This window comes from Ostrea edulis, chromosome 9 (genome assembly GCF_947568905.1).
Source record: "Ostrea edulis chromosome 9, xbOstEdul1.1, whole genome shotgun sequence".
In the NCBI taxonomy this organism is placed as follows: Eukaryota; Metazoa; Mollusca; class Bivalvia; order Ostreida; family Ostreidae; genus Ostrea; species Ostrea edulis.
Genome location: NC_079172.1, coordinates 14,511,736 through 14,532,568, shown reverse-complemented (window position 1 = coordinate 14,532,568; position 20,833 = coordinate 14,511,736). Strand labels below are relative to the sequence as shown.

The 20,833-nt window shown below is 34.2% G+C and overlaps 1 protein-coding gene across 1 annotated transcript in view; it reads right to left on the bottom strand.

Annotated features, from left to right (window-relative positions):
* Positions 1 to 407: 407 nt before the first annotated feature.
* LOC125658409 (pyruvate kinase-like) overlaps positions 408 to 20,833 on the bottom strand; it is a 26,630-nt gene continuing 6,204 nt past the window's right edge. The window contains exons 4-12 of the mRNA XM_048889656.2: positions 20,148 to 20,267; positions 17,214 to 17,406; positions 16,951 to 17,093; positions 14,603 to 14,730; positions 8,366 to 8,516; positions 7,073 to 7,225; positions 6,495 to 6,658; positions 5,072 to 5,190; positions 408 to 4,756 (exon numbers count right to left, since the gene is read on the bottom strand). Of these exons, the coding sequence (XP_048745613.2) occupies positions 4,515 to 4,756; positions 5,072 to 5,190; positions 6,495 to 6,658; positions 7,073 to 7,225; positions 8,366 to 8,516; positions 14,603 to 14,730; positions 16,951 to 17,093; positions 17,214 to 17,406; positions 20,148 to 20,267 (1,413 nt within the window). The 3' untranslated portion in view covers positions 408 to 4,514. The remainder of the gene's footprint in view (positions 4,757 to 5,071; positions 5,191 to 6,494; positions 6,659 to 7,072; positions 7,226 to 8,365; positions 8,517 to 14,602; positions 14,731 to 16,950; positions 17,094 to 17,213; positions 17,407 to 20,147; positions 20,268 to 20,833) is intronic.

The following is a 20,833-nucleotide window of genomic DNA, read 5'->3' as shown; positions in this document are numbered from 1 at the left end:
CTAAAATCCCAAAACCTCTATTGGTATTAAAAACTGCTCAGCATTCACCATTTTAATTCATTTAAACTAACCAATATCCCAGGGCAAGTTATTCATGTCTACATGTACATTCAAATCTCCCATTCCCCGCTCATTTTCTCCCTTGGATAATAATCCTGGATCTGCCGCTAAAAGTTTACTCTAGTACATGTAGCTGTTACATTTCTACTGAAGTGAAATTTGCATGGACAATGCATGTACATATTTGTACATACTCTCTGGCCATAAGTAACTTCAGTGCAGTATGTACATGTATGAAATACTATTAACTCTTGCATAAAAAGAGCAATTCTAAATACCTCAGTTCCCAAATGAGGTTAGGGATTAATTGATGTGTTTAGCAACTTGAACAAATTAAATTGATGATAAACATTTTGGAAGTATTTATTAATCTAATTTAGTGAACAAAAAATTCATTGAGATTACTCAAAATTTCCTATAAAGCTAAGCACAAAATATAATACATTGTTTTATTACATCAATACCCAAAACATTTATTACAGAATCCAACTCTACATGCTTTATATATAGTATCATGCATTATAAATCAATCTAATGACTTTCTTTCAATCCTTTGGTGCTGTTCTGTGATTTCACTTTAACCAATGGAAGATCTAAATACAAATGTAATTATGAAATAGCTGACCTTGCCATTCTATCAAAGCAAATTTATAAAGCCAGTAGGTTGAAAAGCAGTATTGGTGCACTCTGTTTTGATGCATCAGTGATGCGAACTGACTACTGCAAGGATGATCATAAGCTAACAGCCATATTGACCGCATGAATGAATTTGTATATGAAAAGTTTACATTTCAATCTTTGTTTGTTACAAGTTAAGCAGTTAAAAGTTCTGATGCAATTTCTTGCATATGATGACGAATTGGAGGAAATTTTGTATTACATCAATATACTCTTCATTTTACATACATGTATTGTACATATTCAAAATATATGGTTTAAAATTGTATGTGTACATTATCAGGTACAAATGTACATGTACATAATGTACATATTAATATGTTAAGTATGCATTCTAGAACTTAAATAAACACTCATGCCTACACTGTAACTCAAATACATATATTTTCGTAAAATTTAAAAAAAAAAAAAATCTATTTGCAGCAACATGTACACCTGTACATGCAAATGTTTGTAAAACAAAATGTTTTATTTTTTAATATATATAAATAATAATGCATCTGCTTTAATAACAGTAATTACAAAATGAGACTTAAAATCAATATATTAGCATAACAAGCACCAATTCTATATTGTATTTCATGTGAAACATGTAGAGGTGTATACAATTAAAATACAAAAAGAATGTGAATTCCAGTAAACAGGTACATTTGATATTTTGTTACCTGACAGAAACTGACAGTAAAAGGTGATAAATTTCCTTGTCATATTTTTTATTATGATTATTGAATCAAATGATAGATAAAAGTCTTGGGTTGTAAAATATAACAGAATATCAAGAAAACTCATAACTATATGACATTGTATCTTATATTGTAATTATTCTACAATAATCACTAATCTTTGAAATTATTAGTAATAAAAGTTGTTTTTTTTTCTAAGTTAATTATACTTGTATATTTATCAAATTCTATAAATTTTGGATGAAAAATGGTCTGATTCAGAAATGAATATTTTGTACACAAGATATTTGTACATGAATAATATTGTGAAACTTTTGTCCATTTCTGTGCATTCAGAATATATTGTACAATACATGTATCAATGCTTATAAAAAGTGTTTAAAATTACAGCAGAAAAACAATTACATTGCATTAAATCAATTACAATGTAAACTAGTTTTAATTGTAACGGGGACCGTTACAGATGTTCCCCAAACCTCCCCCAATTAAAAAGTGATGTCCTTGTGAATCTATAGGAAAAAATCATTTTATTTTAGCCTTTAATTACATGTAGTACGTTCAATATGGTCATTTCAGTACCAAGAAATGAAAGAAAGCGTTGCACGTGCATACACGCGCACGCGTGTATGATTCCGAATTTTTGTTGATGTCGTTCAACAGGCATTTGTATCATATACCCACAGTATGAATTTCATAACGTTTCCACCAAATATAAGGAAGTTATAGCGATTTTAAAATCGTCCAATCAGAAATCAGGACACGTGCATGCACGTGCTGAGCAGTAATTCTAACCACAGCAATTTGTAAGGAGTACCAAGATACATCTAAACCCCTAATATGAATAGAATTTGATGAAAAACAAAAACGTTATCGTGCTTTAAAAATTGAACATTTAAAAAACGTTGAACGCGCATGCGCGTGTGCGTTGGCATTTTTTGTTACACCAACATATAGATACACATATTGTCTACGTATGCTGTGAATATCATCTCATTCACTTCATAAATAAGATAGTTACAAACGTTTTAGCATTATCCAATCAAAATGAAGCGCACGTGCATGCGCGTGCAAATTGGTAATTTTGACCATGTAAATCAGTTAAGGGTCTCAATATCTACCTATGATATGAATTTCAAGCCATTTCAATGAACAACAAAAAAGTTAGACTGATTCCAAAGTTAGCGTACAAATTTTGCAATGCGCGTGCACGCGCATGCGTGCGCGTACAGAAAAAAGAACTATTATTTTTCATATCTACAAATGATATCCTACCATCCTAATTAGGTTTCATATCGCTTCCTTCAATATTCTGATTTTCCATTTTTTGTACCAAAATTGCAATGCACGTGCGCGCGCGTGCATGCACGTGCAAACAAAATGACTATCACTATGCACATCTACAAACGCTATACTATCATCCTGGAAAGTTTCATATCGATCCCTTTTGTAGTTTCTGAGAACACTACCGGACAAAAAAGTACCGGAGAAAAAGAATAATAATAATAATAATAATAAGAAACAGAGTAAAAACAATATGTTCCCAAACTTTGTTTGGGGAACATAATGAAAACACTAAATACATAAATTTTCATACAATACAAGGAACAGAGAATTTTATTACAGTGCACACATGTTCTTCATCTGTAGCAATGGTTACTGTATATTGACACAGTAAGTAATCTATAATGAATACCAAGTTATACACATTGACCCCATTAAAAACATGACAGTATCAAATAGCCCTAGACATATCAATATTTTGATGAAACATGAACACATTACATATCTGTAAAAACTTGTGTATAGAGTCAAAATCATTTTAATAGTTTCACTGCCAGTAACACACACATAATTTTTCTAATGATACCAAAGTTTCATCAAATGTTAGTACTGTAGTTAAATTTTGTCTGTTTCTTCCCTTGAGCAGACTTTACCATTCCCCATCAATTTACAGTGTAGATCTGCATGCAAAACTGATGTCAAAATCATTGATAAATTCTTGTATTTATGGTGCCCATTTTGATTTCACTTGTAAAAGTTGGTGAAATGTTTTGTACAACTTAACAAACTTTTGAAAATTTACCTTAGACCTGAAAATCATTGAGACTGTTCTTAAGGCTTGAAGTGAGATCTGTTAGGGGTGTTTGTGGCTTTTTCAATGGTGGAATATCATGATCAGAAATAAGATCAACTTCAGAAATCAAATTAAGAAAGTGAATGAAAGAGTTGGTGAAATCATTCAAATACAATTTTCAGATGCAGTATTGGGAAAAGTAGCTGTCATGATTAAGGGTTTTCTGTCAACAGATGTGTTTTAAATTGTTAGTACCGGTAATGTTTTATTTTCAAGTTCAAAATTCTTCTTTAAATTTTGCGAAGTTTACAAATCTGGGGTTAAAAATGCTGTCAAACCCTTATTTTTCATTTCTATGTTAGCCAGGTCCATCATATTATATGTGGTAATTTAAATGCCTTAGCCATTTATACTTTGATGCCTTATTTTGGGAAGCGGTAGAGTACCTCTGGAAAAAAAAACCACATTAATTTAAACCAATTTCCTGAGGCTCTAACACATTTTAGACAAATTGGTGTACATGAACCACGAAATACCTAAACGCTGTGAGGAGCAACTTTATGCTTATTCATGTACAGCTTCTCTCTAAAATACAGTGTATGCTAAAGTTAAAGAATTGGTTTAGTGTTGTTGTTTTATTTTGTCAAATTATGTAATACAAAAACTACTGTAACATCAATCATGATCATCATTATTTCTCTCAATATCTGGACAAAAAGCTCATGTTACAGAAAATATTATGAAAAAGTTTTTACTCACAGGAATATTAGCAGAAATGCCACACAATGTCATGTATAAATGAACAACAACGAAAACCCCAAAAATTTAAATTCCCAAAAACATACCTTTCAAAGTACATTCAATTCTTAATAATTGATTCAAGTTTCTCTGCTTTAATCACACCAGAGACATGCTGAAACCCTGATAACCATTAATACGGGTAAAAAACATTTTTGATAATGGGACCATAAAAAAATGGCTTTTTTTAAAATCACCTTCTAAAATGTACTCTGTGAAGCCTACTCAAAGCGGACCTTGTCATCAACAGGTGTATCTATTTCTACTCTGGCGTATGGCACAGGAAGAGAGGTCGAGGGGACGCTTATAATGCGGATAGTGTTGGTTGACCCCGCCCCTGATGTCCATCCCGTCACCAGGACAATCATATCGCCACTTTTAATGTATTCCAGCTGCCTGGCAATCGTCATACCACAGTGTAACCTGGCGTCCACATCATCTACCCAAACGTCATCTCGATCATCTGTCAAAACAAAGCATTGCAACATTTCTATTCATGGGTATTTTTAAAAATCACACCAGAAAGTATTCTGTTCAGTATAGAAGATTAGCCTAAGGGCATAAACAAAACTTGATTGAAAGATATTTCTACAAAATTAATCAGTATATGTACTCAACTGGACACATTGTCAATATTGTACAAACTGTACTGTATCCTAATGAAATATTTGTCAACATGTTTTCATGGTACACAGTTCATGACTTTGATACAGAAGCGTTAACAGTTCGTGACTTTGATACAGAAGCGTCAAGATCGCCGATACTGTCGCAGACCTACCTTTGTAAAACACTGGAAACACTCCTCTATGGAGCTGCAGGTTGTTGGCAGTGTGTTTGGACCTAGTGATAGCTAAGATCACACAGTTGGGTCTGTACTTGGATATCAGAGCAGGTGACCTGAAATCAACAACAATCAAACGTATCAGTGACTTGGTCAATATCATGTGGCTGTCGCACTGCGAAACTAAGGTACGCTGACACATGAAAAGGAAGATGCACACACTGGTAGTGTATGTGTTGCAAATGGTTAAAGGGGCATGGACACGATTGAATTAAAATTTTCAAATTTTATTTTTCCCGTTTTTAATGTTTACAATGTTTAACTAAGGTATTTCTAATGGTCAGCAAAGATTTGAATGTCAGTTGTCGAGTTACAAGAGACATGCAGAGATCAACAATTCAGGTACATAATGCAAAGTTCACTAAAAGACATCTATTTCTTGTAGAAAAGCAATTATTTGTGCTGACTTTTGTGTTTGTTAATATTGGGTAACAGGAAACTTCTGCCTCGTGTCATTTCCACCCACTTGGGTTAAGGTTAAAATGAGTGCAAATAAAATACAGGTCTGAATTTCCTGGTTTGCAGTATCGGGATTTTTCAACAAAAAACATTACATTGACTTTGCTTTTATCTAAGACAATGCATTATCACGTTTCTTTGATTGATACTGTATATCCTTGTATCAAACATCGACTTACAGTAAATAGTTCTTTACCAGAAATGTCAAGATGCAAATATATACTGCTTACTACGCAGAGATGATATCGATCTTGTATTCTACGCTTGGTATTGTCCTTAGTAGATGTTACATGTAATTGACATAGGACCTAATGCACACAATATATCAGTGGATATTGTATCAAACCTTCAATGCAGTTTAATTACTAGAGTTCTACACTGCATCCAACACCTGTTCATGGTTCATTCTTCAGTATACAGACAGTATGGTAGAACTTGCTACTGTGTTTACTGATATTTCTTTTCCTTGACACGCAGCTTAGATGAAACTCTAAAATTCAGTGCAAAAAAGAGCAGAAAAGGCAGCGATTTGTCTAAAATAAGTTCAAGTTGGTCAATGTAGGACTTTTTGTAGTTGTAAGTGGGCATGGTCTAATAAACATTAACCTGACCCCACAGATAACAGCTGAAGCATGACTATTAACATGATTCCCTAGATGCATGATGCTTATCAGACTAGACCAAGCACAACTCCTAAATCCTTTTGAAGGACCTGTTACTTTATTTCACCAGGGGTCCAGATGTGGAGGGTAGCGTAAATAATCTTTTTTCCTCAAAATTGTTATTTCCTGTAAATCAGTAATGTTGCCTTTATGTCTTGCTAATCAATCCAACAAGGCAACATTGCTGATCTACAGTACTAGTACATTATAAGCCTCACGCAATGGAACTGTGCACTCACCTTCCACTGACTGTAACCACCATGATGGCTCTGGCTTGGCATTTGTGGGCCGCCTCCACGGCTGCTATGGCAGTCGTGTGGGTGTTTCCTATCACACCCACTTTCTTCCTCAAGTCGTTAAACACGTGTTCATTAAAGAGGGCTGCCTCTGCCTCCCTGCACACCTGAATGCACCAAATTACCAACAAGTGATTTTTAATTTCTGAATATGACAAACTGAATCCAAGACATACATGTAAGCTCTCTCTATCCATTTTTTTAATTGATTGCAAGTACAAACGAACTTCTTTCATCATTTTCTTTCACTGATTTTTCTATTAATTTTCCCTACATATATTGCTTATTACTAATAGTAGGATCACACCATACGAAGTTTTAAAATATGCTCTAGACCTGCTTATCTTTGGATTATCCATACAAAATAAATTTAAGCTAACATGTACATAAAAAATTCATCATTTTGTAAAAGCTTTGGTCAAAAAATTTCACTAATGTCAACTTGAAGGTTTATCCCTCAGTAGAAATTGAGAAAATAAAGTGCAGCAAATTAAAGCTGTATAATATGGTTTCAAACTTACAGCACTCATGGTTTGCATACTTTTTACAGCATGCTTTCCCCTGGCTGTCTCTCGAGACAACATGACACAGTCGGCTCCGTCCAAAATGGCATTGGCAACGTCAGCAACTTCTGCTCGTGTAGGACGAGGATTAAACATCATGCTGCCCAACATCTGGAAGCAAAAAAGCAAAACTCAGATCCAGCAAAACATCTAACCTTTCTGTCTGTAAAAGAGCAAGACAAACACATTACTTAAAATGGATCGGAATCTCATCTAAAACATGCAAACTGCCATATGCAATGGAGAAGATGTGAAAGTGATACAGATGAGCTCAATACCATACAGAATCCAGACCCCTAGTCTGCTTCTGTATCTTAATTGTTAATTATAGTAAAAAAATTCGTTTTAGTACAAAGCTATACAAACTACCATGTTCCTGGAAGATTGTACATGGCTCTAGTATCCAACTGTGAAATATTGCTCAAATTCAAAACTAGTTACCGAGAAACAGACCACGTCAGACCGAGACCAATTTCACAAAAGGTCTTGTGACTTGAAACCAAAAACACTTCTCGCATTGTATTTAATGCTGCACTTTCTGCAGATGTATGTCACATCTAAGAAACTATTAAGAGAAGACAAACATATTTTTCACAAATTTTACATACAAACGAAAAGATGGTTTATCAATTAAGATTATTGCAATTCTTTTAAAAATGGGTTTCCATACTCGGATCAGTCATGCAGTGTAAAAATTTACTTAAGGCAAATAGTGCCTTTATCATCATCATCACTGCAGGCAAGGTCATTGTCACGTCTATGGTCATTACAGATCATGCACCCTAACACTTAAGGTCTTTGTTGAGGTGAGGAAATAATACCAGTATGTATATATAGAATTAAATAACGACGCTTCGCAGTTCTAAGATTCGCTGCTTTGAAATGATTATCGTAATTTGTATTTTAAAGACACTTTGGCATTAAAGCTGGGTTAATATATTCCCAGCACCAGTTCCACCTGTTTTCCTGTGTCTGTTATCAATTTAAAACAAAGGCATATATTGTAGAATCCTTTCACTTCTGTAAGGTCAAACTTCTCATGGATTGAGAAATTAAAATCTTAAGAATTATGAGTTGAACGTTCGTCTTTCCTTTCCAAAATAAAAAAGTAGGACAAATGACAGAAAAATTGTCATCATAGCAATATATCATGTAACTTCTGCAATGGAGAGAGGGAAATTTATCACAGCAGCTGTAACCGAGACAGAGGTGGAGTAGACAATCTGATTTCATTCAGTATTAATGATGTACCTGAGTGGCACAAATAACTGGCTTTCCAGCTTTGTTAGCTTTTCCAATTATCATCTTCTGGGCCAGGAAGACCTTCTCTGGTGAAATATTGACTCCGAGATTGCCTCTGGCTATGTACAGCCCATCTGCCACTGCCAAAATCTCATCAACTCTGAAAAATTTCAATCCACTCACATAAAATTCTCAACATGAAATATTTATTAAGATTAGAAAAATCCACTCAAAATACAATCACATTCCCTGAAAACTTGTTTACAAAGTTTTATGTAAGATCTCGGTTAGTTCACAAAAAAGCTAACCTAGATATGTTTCACTCAGATGAAGGAACAAATATGCATGTGCTATAATGATTTCAATTAATTTCCCTCATTTCAATCAAAGAAAATTTAACAAAATATGACTAATTCTAAAGAGAGCCACAAACTTGATGTAAATGTACTTAATATATGTAACATGTACTTGCTTAGAGTACACATAAACTGTTAAAGGCTATTCTTTACTTGCAACAAAACCATGGGAATTTGAAAATTTTACAGCGAGTATTTTTACATTCTAGAAATGATGAAAAATATGATTCTGTTTAAATACACATGTCTGACAGTGCATTAATGCACTGACTGCTGAGAACATTAAAATTCTGAATTTTCTCAAAAGAGATGTTTTTCAGCAATGATATTCAAAGCATTTCCTTCATGGCTTCTCATTCAAGCCTAACTAACAACTTTTAATCAGAGAAGAATGTAACTATATAATGATAATACTCGTAATAGACGATTCCACATACATTACCATGCACTCATAAATAAAATTTTAGTAGAAAAGCCAAACTTCAATTCAAGATGAACTTCATCTATACTCATTTTCTGTCAGGAATGTTACAAATGTGTCTGGTAACTTGAACCCCTAATCAATATCCAACCATCTTACTATACACTCAGTGAGCTTTGAAACTGTGCACCCAAAAATGGTTTCTTATCAATTCAAAGTGACAAGCATGGCAGAATCCAGTCAGTTGAAGTACACATATACTTTTAGAATTGATGTGGATTACGCAACTGTTCAGCAGACAGGCCAATTATGGGATCAACATGATCAAAAAGGAAAGGATAAACCAAATAAGATGAATTATTAGAAAAGTGTATCAGAGTACCTAATCTAGAAAAATCAAGTCTTCAAAGGTTTCACCTAGTACATTATCGATCTAATTAAAATCAGATCTTCTCTAAGTATCTCCTCCAGTAGTGTAACAGAAGATCTGTATGAATTAGATTGCCTACATAAATTAATATAATACGCTCTATCAGGGTGTCAAGCCACTTTTGGTCTCATAAATATAGGATAATAGGAATTTTTTTTGCAGTTTATAGGGCAAAACAGGTATTTTTACAGCAGATTTATAGGAATAAATAGGGATTTTATCAAATAAATTGTATAAAAGTTTATTGTTTCTGCATAAAAATCTAGCAGGCATAGTATCTTACTGGAGAAGAAATAATATTAAACATGAAAGGTGAAGATAATGAACAGTGACCAATTTCATAACTCCTACAAGAAATACAAAATAGAGATGGGCAAACACCGACCTCTGGATATACCAGAGGTGGGATCAGGTGCCTAGGAGGACTAAGCATCCCCTGTCGACCAGTCACACCCGCTGTGACCTTTATATCTTTATCAGGTAAATGGAGTTATCCGTAGTCAAAATCAGTGTGCCAAGAACGGCCTAACAATCGGCATGAAACATGTTAGACAGCATTTGACACAATAATAGGTTGTATTGGCTAATTAGATCGTTATAACGACCATAGAATTTGCGAAATGCTGACTTTAAACGAAACTGTTGGAACTCCTGCACCATCAACTTGTTTGTCCAGGTAGCGCAGAGGTAGGGTGTCCGTGTCGCACTCTCGTTTCTCATCGCTGCGACCCGAGTTCGATCCCCGTGATCGGCAGTGGTTGTATGTGAGAGGGTATGGCGGTCGCCCATTTGAACACATGGGTTTCCTCCGGGTACTCCGGTTTCCTCCCACATAAATGACCCCCTAGCGCAAACATCCGTGCATCAAAGGACCCCATTGGAAATAAGTTTTCGAGCTTTCATGGGTTATCCTTGGTATTTATGTAAGTATGTTTGTATGTATAAACCGAATACACATTTATCTATTTATTTATTTATGTCAGTAGACTGCTTCAATACGGAAGTTCTGAGTTCCCCAAGAGTTATTTCCCTTTGTTGAACTCTTCCGTAAATTATGACGTAAAATATGATGACAGTGGGTACATTTGCTAATTACTATCGTTGTATTATTTCTTAAAAGATGATATCCAGAGTTTTTGAGACCATCCTATCTCAGGAGAAAGGCAACTTTAGTGAGTTTATGAGTATTGGATAACAAAATGGCTCAAACAAATACTGTTAATTGCCATTTTTTTTTGATAAAAGCGTCACTCATGTAGAAGAGGAAACGAATAATGATTTAATTGCCAATTTGATGATCTTATTCAAACAGATTATGCTTGATATGGCCAGAATATACATACCAGTGATTGATATAAACAAAAGTTACGCTTTTATTACATTAATCGTATGTAATCGTTATGTACAATGCCAGTCTACGATATAGTGTATATATTGTGTACCCACCATACGTCATAAAATGCGAAAGAGTTCGACAAAGGGAAATAATTTTGGTGTAACTCGGAACTTGCATATTAAAAAACTGACCACTCTGTGGTGTCTTTTATTTTGAGTTCACTTGGATATATTTAATCAACATATGAATGAAAATTATTATTGTTGATAGATATAAATACGTCATTGATATATCTAAATGTCGAATTGAAGGTCACAGCAAGAGATTTTTTCTTCTCGCGTAAAAGTTTTTGAATTAATGCTGCTTCATAGGAATATAAAAAAGGTCAGCTAACAAAGGAACACAATTTGTGCCCATGGGGATTCCAACAGACTGTTGGAAGACCTGATCACTAAAGACCACGAAGATATTGTCAATGAGGAACTCCAACATAAACAAAGACAAAACCCTTTCAGATGTGGACAGTTTTCCATCCAATTGACAGTTTTTATACAATCATCATAGTTATTCTCTTCATAACAATCTAATTAACTATCAATCTAGCATCAGCTCCTGGATTTTTTTTTCTTGGCACATAACAAAAATCTAAGAGTTATGCGAGATGGGTAAAGTAATTAGAATAATTATGATCTAGATGACATGGTATGATTTAGTTTATATTTGCCCATGCGGTCCATTGATTTTAAAAGCAAGCCATACTTAAAGTGACAATCGTCAAATGGATTGCCGATTCAGTAAATGTTATTCATAATAAGAATATGCTAAAATGTAAATTTAAGAAGTTTCGAGATAATTATTTCAGCTTCTTAAAAAGCCATTCTCTTAGTATTGTTTTGTCAAAAATAACAAAAAGACATATTTGAATGTATCATAGACATAATTGTATCAATAAGCATGGCTTAAATTTTGCTGCCCTGGCTACACCTGATAGATGGTATCAACTACAAGGTACTTTGCCAGAACAGCTTATCTGATCTTAATGCATATATAATGTGAAGAGGTTTGAAATAACTTCTTTACTAATGATTAATACATTCATATATATATATATATATATATATATATATATATATATAATTTTTGAAAATAGGACTGCCATTTTTTTGGATATATAGGTCTTTCTAGGGATTTTAATGACTTATAGGGAAAATATAGGAACCTTCTAGTCTATAGGAAAATATAGGAATAAATAGGTACTTGACACCCTGCTCTATATATAAATATGATCTAACATGAGACCCATGTGACACATTGTTCACTTCAGAGTGGGGAGAGAAAAAGAAAGATCATGAACTCTGATATAGTCAATACAATGAACTTAAAATTGTTCTTTTTCTTTCAATCTTTAAAGAAATCGATTCAAAAACAAATCAATTCTGACAATTAAAATCTGGAATGCTGAAACTCTAATATCTTAAAACAAATTCATGTAATTTACTTTCTTAATTTCAAAAGAAGTTATCGCAGTAAAATTATAAAGGTAAAACACCTTCATGACGGATCATGAATTCTGATAATTTTTGTTTAAAATTTAAAAAAATGACAGATGTTTTTATGAAAAACAAATGCCTGAAGTGCTCCAAATGAAACCTCCTCCCTTTAATATACTGCATGGTATGAAGGAGAAAGCATGAGCAGGAACATAGACAATATGAACTCCGATAAGCCACAAAGGAGAAGTGTTCACAAACTATTTAAAATATTTTACACCCTCCACCCCTCAGATCCACTATAACTTTAAGGACAACAATTGGATCCTTCTGTCCCTGAAAAACGAAATCTGCAAATGGCATTGAAGTATTGTACAAAATTTCAATTTTATCGGATAAGCCATAAAGGAGGAGAAGCATTAACAAGCTATCATTGTTAGCAGAAGATAAAGCAAGAGGTCCATGGACAATATTCACAAGCTATTATTGTTAGCAGAAGATAAAACAAGAGGCCCATGGACAATATTCACAAGCTATTATTGTTAGCAGAAGATAAAACAAGAGGCCCATGGACAATATTCACAAGCTATTATTGTTAGCAGAAGATAAAACAAGAGGCCCATGGACAATATTCACAAGCTATCATTGTTAGCAGAAGATAAAACAAGAGGCCCATGGACAATATTCACAAGCTATCATTGTTAGCAGAAGATAAAACAAGAGGCCCATGGACAATATTCACAAGCTATCATTGTTAGCAGAAGATAAAACAAGAGGCCCATGGACAATATTCACAAGCTATCATTGTTAGCAGAAGATAAAACAAGAGGCCCATGGACAATATTCACAAGCTATCATTGTTAGCAGAAGATAAAACAAGAGGCCCATGGACAATATTCACAAGCTATTATTGTTAGCAGAAGATAAAACAAGAGGCCCATGGACAATATTCACAAGCTATCATTGTTAGCAGAAGATAAAACAAGAGGCCCATGGACAATATTCACAAGCTATTATTGTTAGCAGAAGATAAAACAAGAGGTCCATGGACAATATTCACAAGCTATCATTGTTAGCAGAAGATAAAACTAGAGGCCCATGGACAATATTCACAAGCTATCATTGTTAGCAGAAGATAAAACTAGAGGCCCATGGACAATATTCACAAGCTATCATTGTTAGCAGAAGATGAAACAAGAGGCCCATGGACAATATTCACAAGCTATTATTGTTAGCAGAAGATAAAACAAGAGGCCCATGGACAATATTCACAAGCTATCATTGTTAGCAGAAGATAAAACAAGAGGCCCATGGACAATATTCACAAGCTATCATTGTTAGCAGAAGATAAAACAAGAGGCCCATGGACAATATTCACAAGCTATTATTGTTAGCAGAAGATAAAACAAGAGGCCCATGGACAATAATGCCCACCTGATTCACATTGGTCTTGTTATTCTTCATCGAAAGACTTTTGAAGTTTCTTAGCTCTCTTTATTCCTACAAGAAATGTTGACCCCCATCCTAGCCTTTGTGCTATCAACTGTTGCTTATTCTAAACCCAAGAAGATAACTCACTTCTTTCCAATCTCAATGTCTATATAAAGACACAATTACCATGTATTTTATTTGGATGTGTTAAAAATAAATATGCAAATGCTTTCGCACAACACTGATCAGAAATGCTCAAATTACAAAGCAAAATTATGCAAGCACATCCATATACACTGTTTACAATTTTTAACCATTTTCGTATGGGAGGTTATCGCAGTAAAATTATAAAGGTAAAACACCTTCATGATGGATCATAAATTCTGAAAATTTTTGTTTAAAATAAAAATAATGACAAGATTGTTTTTATGAAAAACAAATGCCTCCCCAGCTTACGGGGGTGTCATTCAGCTATAAATTGATTTTCCTCATTTTTAAAACTTGTAAATGATGACAACTTTTGTAGGTGTTCTCAAAGTCTTGAAAACTAAGTCTGACTACCAGTGTATGTTTCAAACAGATACTTACACACCTTACAAAATTTCTATATACATAATAGAATTAAAGTTTTTGCTTAACAACCTGCATTGTAATGAATTACATTTCATATTATTTCAGAAATATGAACAATTAAATCATGATACAAAATGTATACCGTTACAGTATGAAATTGAATACACATACATTACATGCACTTAGCTATTACCCTATCTCAGTTATACCTCTTCACAGCGGTGTACGTCTCTATTTTGGCCATGATCTTCATGGTTTTTCCCTTTTCTCCAAGGTATTTCCTCACCTCCTCTACCATTTCAGGACACCACACCCATGAAGCAAAAACCATGTCCAACTGGCAGAGAAAAAAGTGAAAAAGTTACAGTCAATCGAAGAAAAATGTGTGCGTGTGTAGAAGAGGGGGGGGGGGGGGGGGGGGGGGGGGGGGCTAGGAACGAGCATATTGAACTTGCAATATACAATTTCAATATGACTTCTATCCCTTAATCCATTTATATTAAATTCTTATAGAAATGACCTGATTTGCATTTTAGGCTGACTAACAATTAACATAGTTCATAAGAATACTGGTCCAAATTTTTCTTTCCAAAAAAACCTACCCTGGAAATTTGTCACCTTCATTTATGGCAGTCACATTTTCAGAAAAATCATTACTGAATGACCATCAAAGGCATCATAGTGTAATTTTCTACGCTGAGGTACAGCCAACTGCCAAAAGTTTAAAGACAAATGGCGGACGTCAATGTCTAAACATCAACATAATACAGATTTTCAGTGGCTATGGAATTACAAAGACAATAAATCTCGCCTCAGTAGTTTGTTATATATTCCTTTGATCTGATCATTTTCAACATTCTGGAAGGTAGGGATCGATAGAGGTTCCGTATGTAAGTAACGGGTACGTTAATCCAGATGGCATTTATATTTCTCTCCAAGTCAGTGACATTGTTTATATTAGAAAGTCTGCGTTTAAGTTTATTTTTCAACAGAAACCAAATGTTTTCAATTATATTTGCATCAGGTTACTGTGCTGGCCAAAACATACCTGGAATTCTGTTTATTTGTTTATATTCTTGTACAATTCGGGCACGGTGAACCGGGGCATTGTCATCTTGAAATATGTAATCGTTAGTAGGAAAATTTTTCACTACAACCGGCCACAATTGTTCTTCAAGGATATCAATATATTTATTTGCATTAATGTTGCCATTAACCACCGTTAGTGTGCCAACTCCATTCCAGGTAATGCATCCCCACAGCATTAAACTCATAGCAGGTTTCGGTGGTGCGCCGGGGCTGATGCACGCTGGTAACCATTCTTCTCCTGCCTTTCTCCAAATATAAACTTGATTGTTTTGTCCCAAAACAACTTTACATTCATCAGAGAAGATCACTTTTGACCAGTTATAGTCAACAGTCCACCGTCGTTTACCTCTCGCCCATGCCACACGGTTTTTCCTATTTTGTTCCCGAATCCTAATTTTCTTCCTGCATACACGTCGATGGTACTTATTTTTTGACAAATAACGATGAATTGATCTTTCAGACACGGGAACTTGCCTACCTTGATTAAATTGTCCTGTTATGTCTTTTAATGGAGTGGTACGGTTAAATTTTACAAGCCGCAATAGTTGGTGCTCGTCTCTAACGTCCATTTTTTTGGGGCATCTCGATTTTTTAGCATTTCCCGCACTTCCTCGAATTTCACACCGTTTTACAACAGCATACATGGTTTTCCGGTCCATTTTCAATACCCAGGCAGTTTCAGAATAATTTCCCGTTTATCTGTAACTGTCTACAATTTGTTTCACAGCTGGCGATAAATTCTTAGACTTTCCCATAGCTACATTCAGAAGCTCGTATCAGACGATCATCAAATAAATACCAACATATGACGACTCAAGACCCTGTACTTATATGTGGTATGCATACGGAATCCCCGTTATCTATATATAGAATTTACAAAAGAAAAAACAAGCCACTTCCGTGAAGTTGGAATTTAGATCCGCCATTTTGTCTATAAACTTTTGGCAGGTGGCTGTATTTCAATGAAATATATACATTGTATGATTTCTGTCTAAAAAATCCATTGTTAAAACACTTTTGAAAATTTCTAAACGATGCAGACAAATTTTGAATTTATGAGATTGTTAAACAATTTTTACATTAATCGAAATAAACTAACAGAAAACAAGATGTGTTTGTAATAATGGTCAAATTAAAGTTTTTCAAATGTAGGTCAAACCCAAAGGTCAAAGTCACAGATCAAAACTTTTGGTACCAAAAGAAAGGTTTTGTTTAAGACATACACATGTGATATATGATTCTGACATGTACATTAATCATCTGATCCATGACAATAATTTTCTAAGATCATCTGATCCATGACAATAATTTTCTAAGATCATTTGATCCATGACAATAATTTTCTAAGATCATCTGATCCATGACAATAATTTTCTAAGATATGTACTATAGTTTAAAATAGACTGCATATAGTCCAAAATGCTGCAGTAATAGTGCTACATACTCGTGTACAGATTTCTACACTCACATCATGATCAAGAGCAAACTGTAGATCTTTCTTGTCTTTTTCTGATAGCTCCGCCTCCCTCATTACCATATTGGGGATGGTCCACATCATGTGACTTCCCAGGTCACCAGCCTCCTCCACCACACAATCCACGTAATCGTCACCTAATACATTTAATATCAAACCAATTCTGCATGGAAGACAAGCATGTCAATAATTTGAATATACCCCAAACATTGTAAAAGACTGGAAAATATAAACCAAGCTTGGTTAGTTGATGTTACCTTTCCCTTCGATGACAAGCGTAAGGGGTCCATCCTCAATGATCACCTTACTGCCCGTTTTGATTTGGGAGAACACCTCGGCTGCTTCAAAAAACATGATGTTTTCAGTGCCTTGTTCCTGGTATTTCTCATCAATGGTGAACCTCATTTTATCCCCAGTTTTCATCTTCAACTCTTGGCCTAGTCCTATTTCCTGTTACAGTATAACAATATGATAATCATCATAGTGTATCATATTCTGATGTTTATCAAACTGTTTTCTCCTAATTAATGACTTAATTATATCATTCATCATGTTGATACATATATACATGTACCTAACCTCTATACTTTTACCATTTTTGCACAGCATTGAAAATGACTGAACATGTTCATTTAAAATTGATCAATTACAAATTTTATCAAGTTGAACAAATTGCATGTTATACATGTATAGCCAAAGATCACCGAAAATGTCAATATACAAAAACTAATGTTTGATCATTTTGGTTACAATCTACTTCTCTCATACATTTCTTGACCAATAACAAATCTGGTTGTTTACCATGAATCTCAAATTTGTTATTTAATTAAGCAATTAAGCAATATCTATCTCAAATTTCCAAATCCTATTGCCTGATTACCTTGACAGGGGGGAGTACATGTAATCATTAAATTTCATTTGGGTGATTCTACTCACTTTTCAGTTATGACAGGTCACACTGTGACCAAACTTTCCTCACTGGATACATCACAATGAGCCTCATTGGACATCTTACAATGAACCTCATTGGATACCTTACAATGAGCCTCACTGGATACCTTACAATGAGCCTCACTGGATACCTTACAATGAGCCTCACTGGATACCTTACAATGAGTTTACAATGAGCCTCATTGGATACCTTACAATGAGCCTCACTGGATACCTTACAATGAGCCTCACTGGATACCTTACAATGAGCCTCACTGGATACCTTACAATGAGCCTCATTGGATACCTTACAATGAGCCTCACTGGATACCTTACAATGAGCCTCACTGGATACCTTACAATGAGCCTCACTGGATACCTTACAATGAGTTTACAATGAGCCTCATTGGACACCTTACAATGAGCCTCATTGGACACCTTACAATGAGCCTCACTGGACACCTTACAATGAGCCTCACTGGACACCTTACAATGAGCCTCACTGGATACCTTACAATGAGCCTCACTGGATACCTTACAATGAGCCTCACTGGATACCTTACAATGAGCCTCACTGGATACCTTACAATGAGCCTCACTGCATACCTTACAATGAGCCTCACTGCATACCTTACAATGAGCCTCACTGCATACCTTACAATGAGCCTCACTGGATACCTTACAATGAGCCTCATTGGATACCTTACAATGAGCCTCACTGGATACATTACAATGAGCCTCACTGGATACCTTACAATGAGCCTCACTGGACACCTTACAATGAGCCTCATTGTTGACAATATTATATAAGAGTACTATGATGAAATTATTGAAATACAAAGTGAATAAACTTTATAGAAATAAAGAAATCAAGATAAATAGAGAGGGAAATGATTTTTAAAATGTGGTAGAAATTTTTTTCCTTTCGCAAATATTTTTTTAAAAAATGCTATTAATGCTATTATCATGTTATTCAAGTTATTGGAAACATACATGCAGATGTCTACAGGACACTTTCAATTCAGATCAGGTAGCATGATAAGTATTATAAACGTCAAAGTTGATATTGCGCGAAAAAAACTTTGACATTTATAATACTTACTGTGACGTCACAGTACTTTTGTGTATGTAACCGTACGTTACGTTGCTATGAGAGATAAACACGACTGAAGAAGACCGGTAACACGGTCGAAATATTTCTACAAAGTGTTTATAGAGTTTTTTCTGTATTTTACTTCCAAAAAGAGACTTTATATATATATATATATATATCACTGGGTTTTTTCTTTTTCAAACTACCACCCCTCCTTTTGAATTGGGAAAAATTAGCGACATTTTCCTCAAATTGGGAAAAATCATTCATAGTAAATTAAAATGGTAAAGATGCATAAAATAATCAAATAACAATGTTTTTGTTTGAGGTTTATTTCAAATCTGATTTAAAATCATAAAATAAATCATTATTTAACATTAAATATGTATTGGAAGTCACAACTTGTATAGATATTATTTACTTTTTCTAAGAAATACTTATTGTCTAATTTCATAAAGAAAATAATAAATTATTAATTCACCAGCATTTGTACCCATAATCTTGTAAATAATATATTAATAATAAAGTTTCTAGAATGTCTCTCCTGTTTGTATTTTTCGGATTTTAGTAAAACCCTATACTGTGGGCCACTTCCTGTTATTAGCCTGACCCTACATATAATGGCGGTCAACCTAAATTGTCAACAATATGGCTTAATGTGGATCTGGAAACTATATATCTGCTTATATGGATGCCTCTATTGTTTTACATATTCTTTACAAAACCTTTTGCATGTGTAGTGGTTTGGAGAATAAAACTGAAGAAAAAAAAACGTATTTACTCTTTGTCAGCAATATACGATAACCCTTTTTTAAAAATGGCCTAATTTCCCTTGATTTGAAATTGGGAAAAAATATATATATAATTGGGGAAAAATAGCTAATTTCAGTGAGGGAAAACAGCCGAATATCGGTGGCATTTTGGCCCCAAAAAAATCACTGTATATAAATGTATGTATATATATATATGTTGACTCTGAATACGATAAATAATAACTGGAGGGTCAGGATAATATATACATATGTCTTGAGTAAAATTGCAGTTTCAGTAAAAAATGAACTTTGGGAAAAGTTAAAGAAAGGATCTGGACAAATCGCAGGTTTATACACATATAGCCCCACCCTGTCAAGGTACACGTATAGTAATTAGATAATAGTATTTGTATTACCTTTGCTAGAGTCCCCACTCTAATACCTGTGCCAGTTATGTCAATACCAATTCCTACTTGTATGGGAACATCCAATCCCGCCTGTGCCTCACGAATTCGCTGAACAGCTCCTTTGAAGTACTTCATTGTAAAACAGAAAACGACAAGGTCAGCAAAACATGGTTATATTTATTTCTCTATCATCCAGTAAGGTTATGTAACACTCTAGAGAATACTCTTATAGATAGAAAGTGGAAAACATATGGACAATAATTTGAAATTGAAAATCTTAAAATTCAACTTATTTCAATGCGAAAATTACAGTTTCAGTAAAAATGAACTTGGGGATAAGTTAAAACCCTGGTGAGTTTTGACTCACAATCTACAAATCAGTGGTCACATCTTAATCCTAGCTAACCAGCTAGGCAATAACCTTTAAACCGATAAACATATTGATGTTCGGTTTTCCATCCATATTATATATTTTAAAAGGAAGTCGGCAATTGTGACAATGAGTAATTCATCCTAGTAAGTTAAAATTTCACAGTATATGTATATACATAAACAATCTGAATTAGTATCTACAATCTAGTACAGGTGAGGTGCTAGTTCGAACCCTCAACAAATCATATGCTTTGTGTACAGTATGATGCAATAAGTATTCGCACAAAAGCCTGATGCTTATAATGAGAACAAGAGGCCCATGG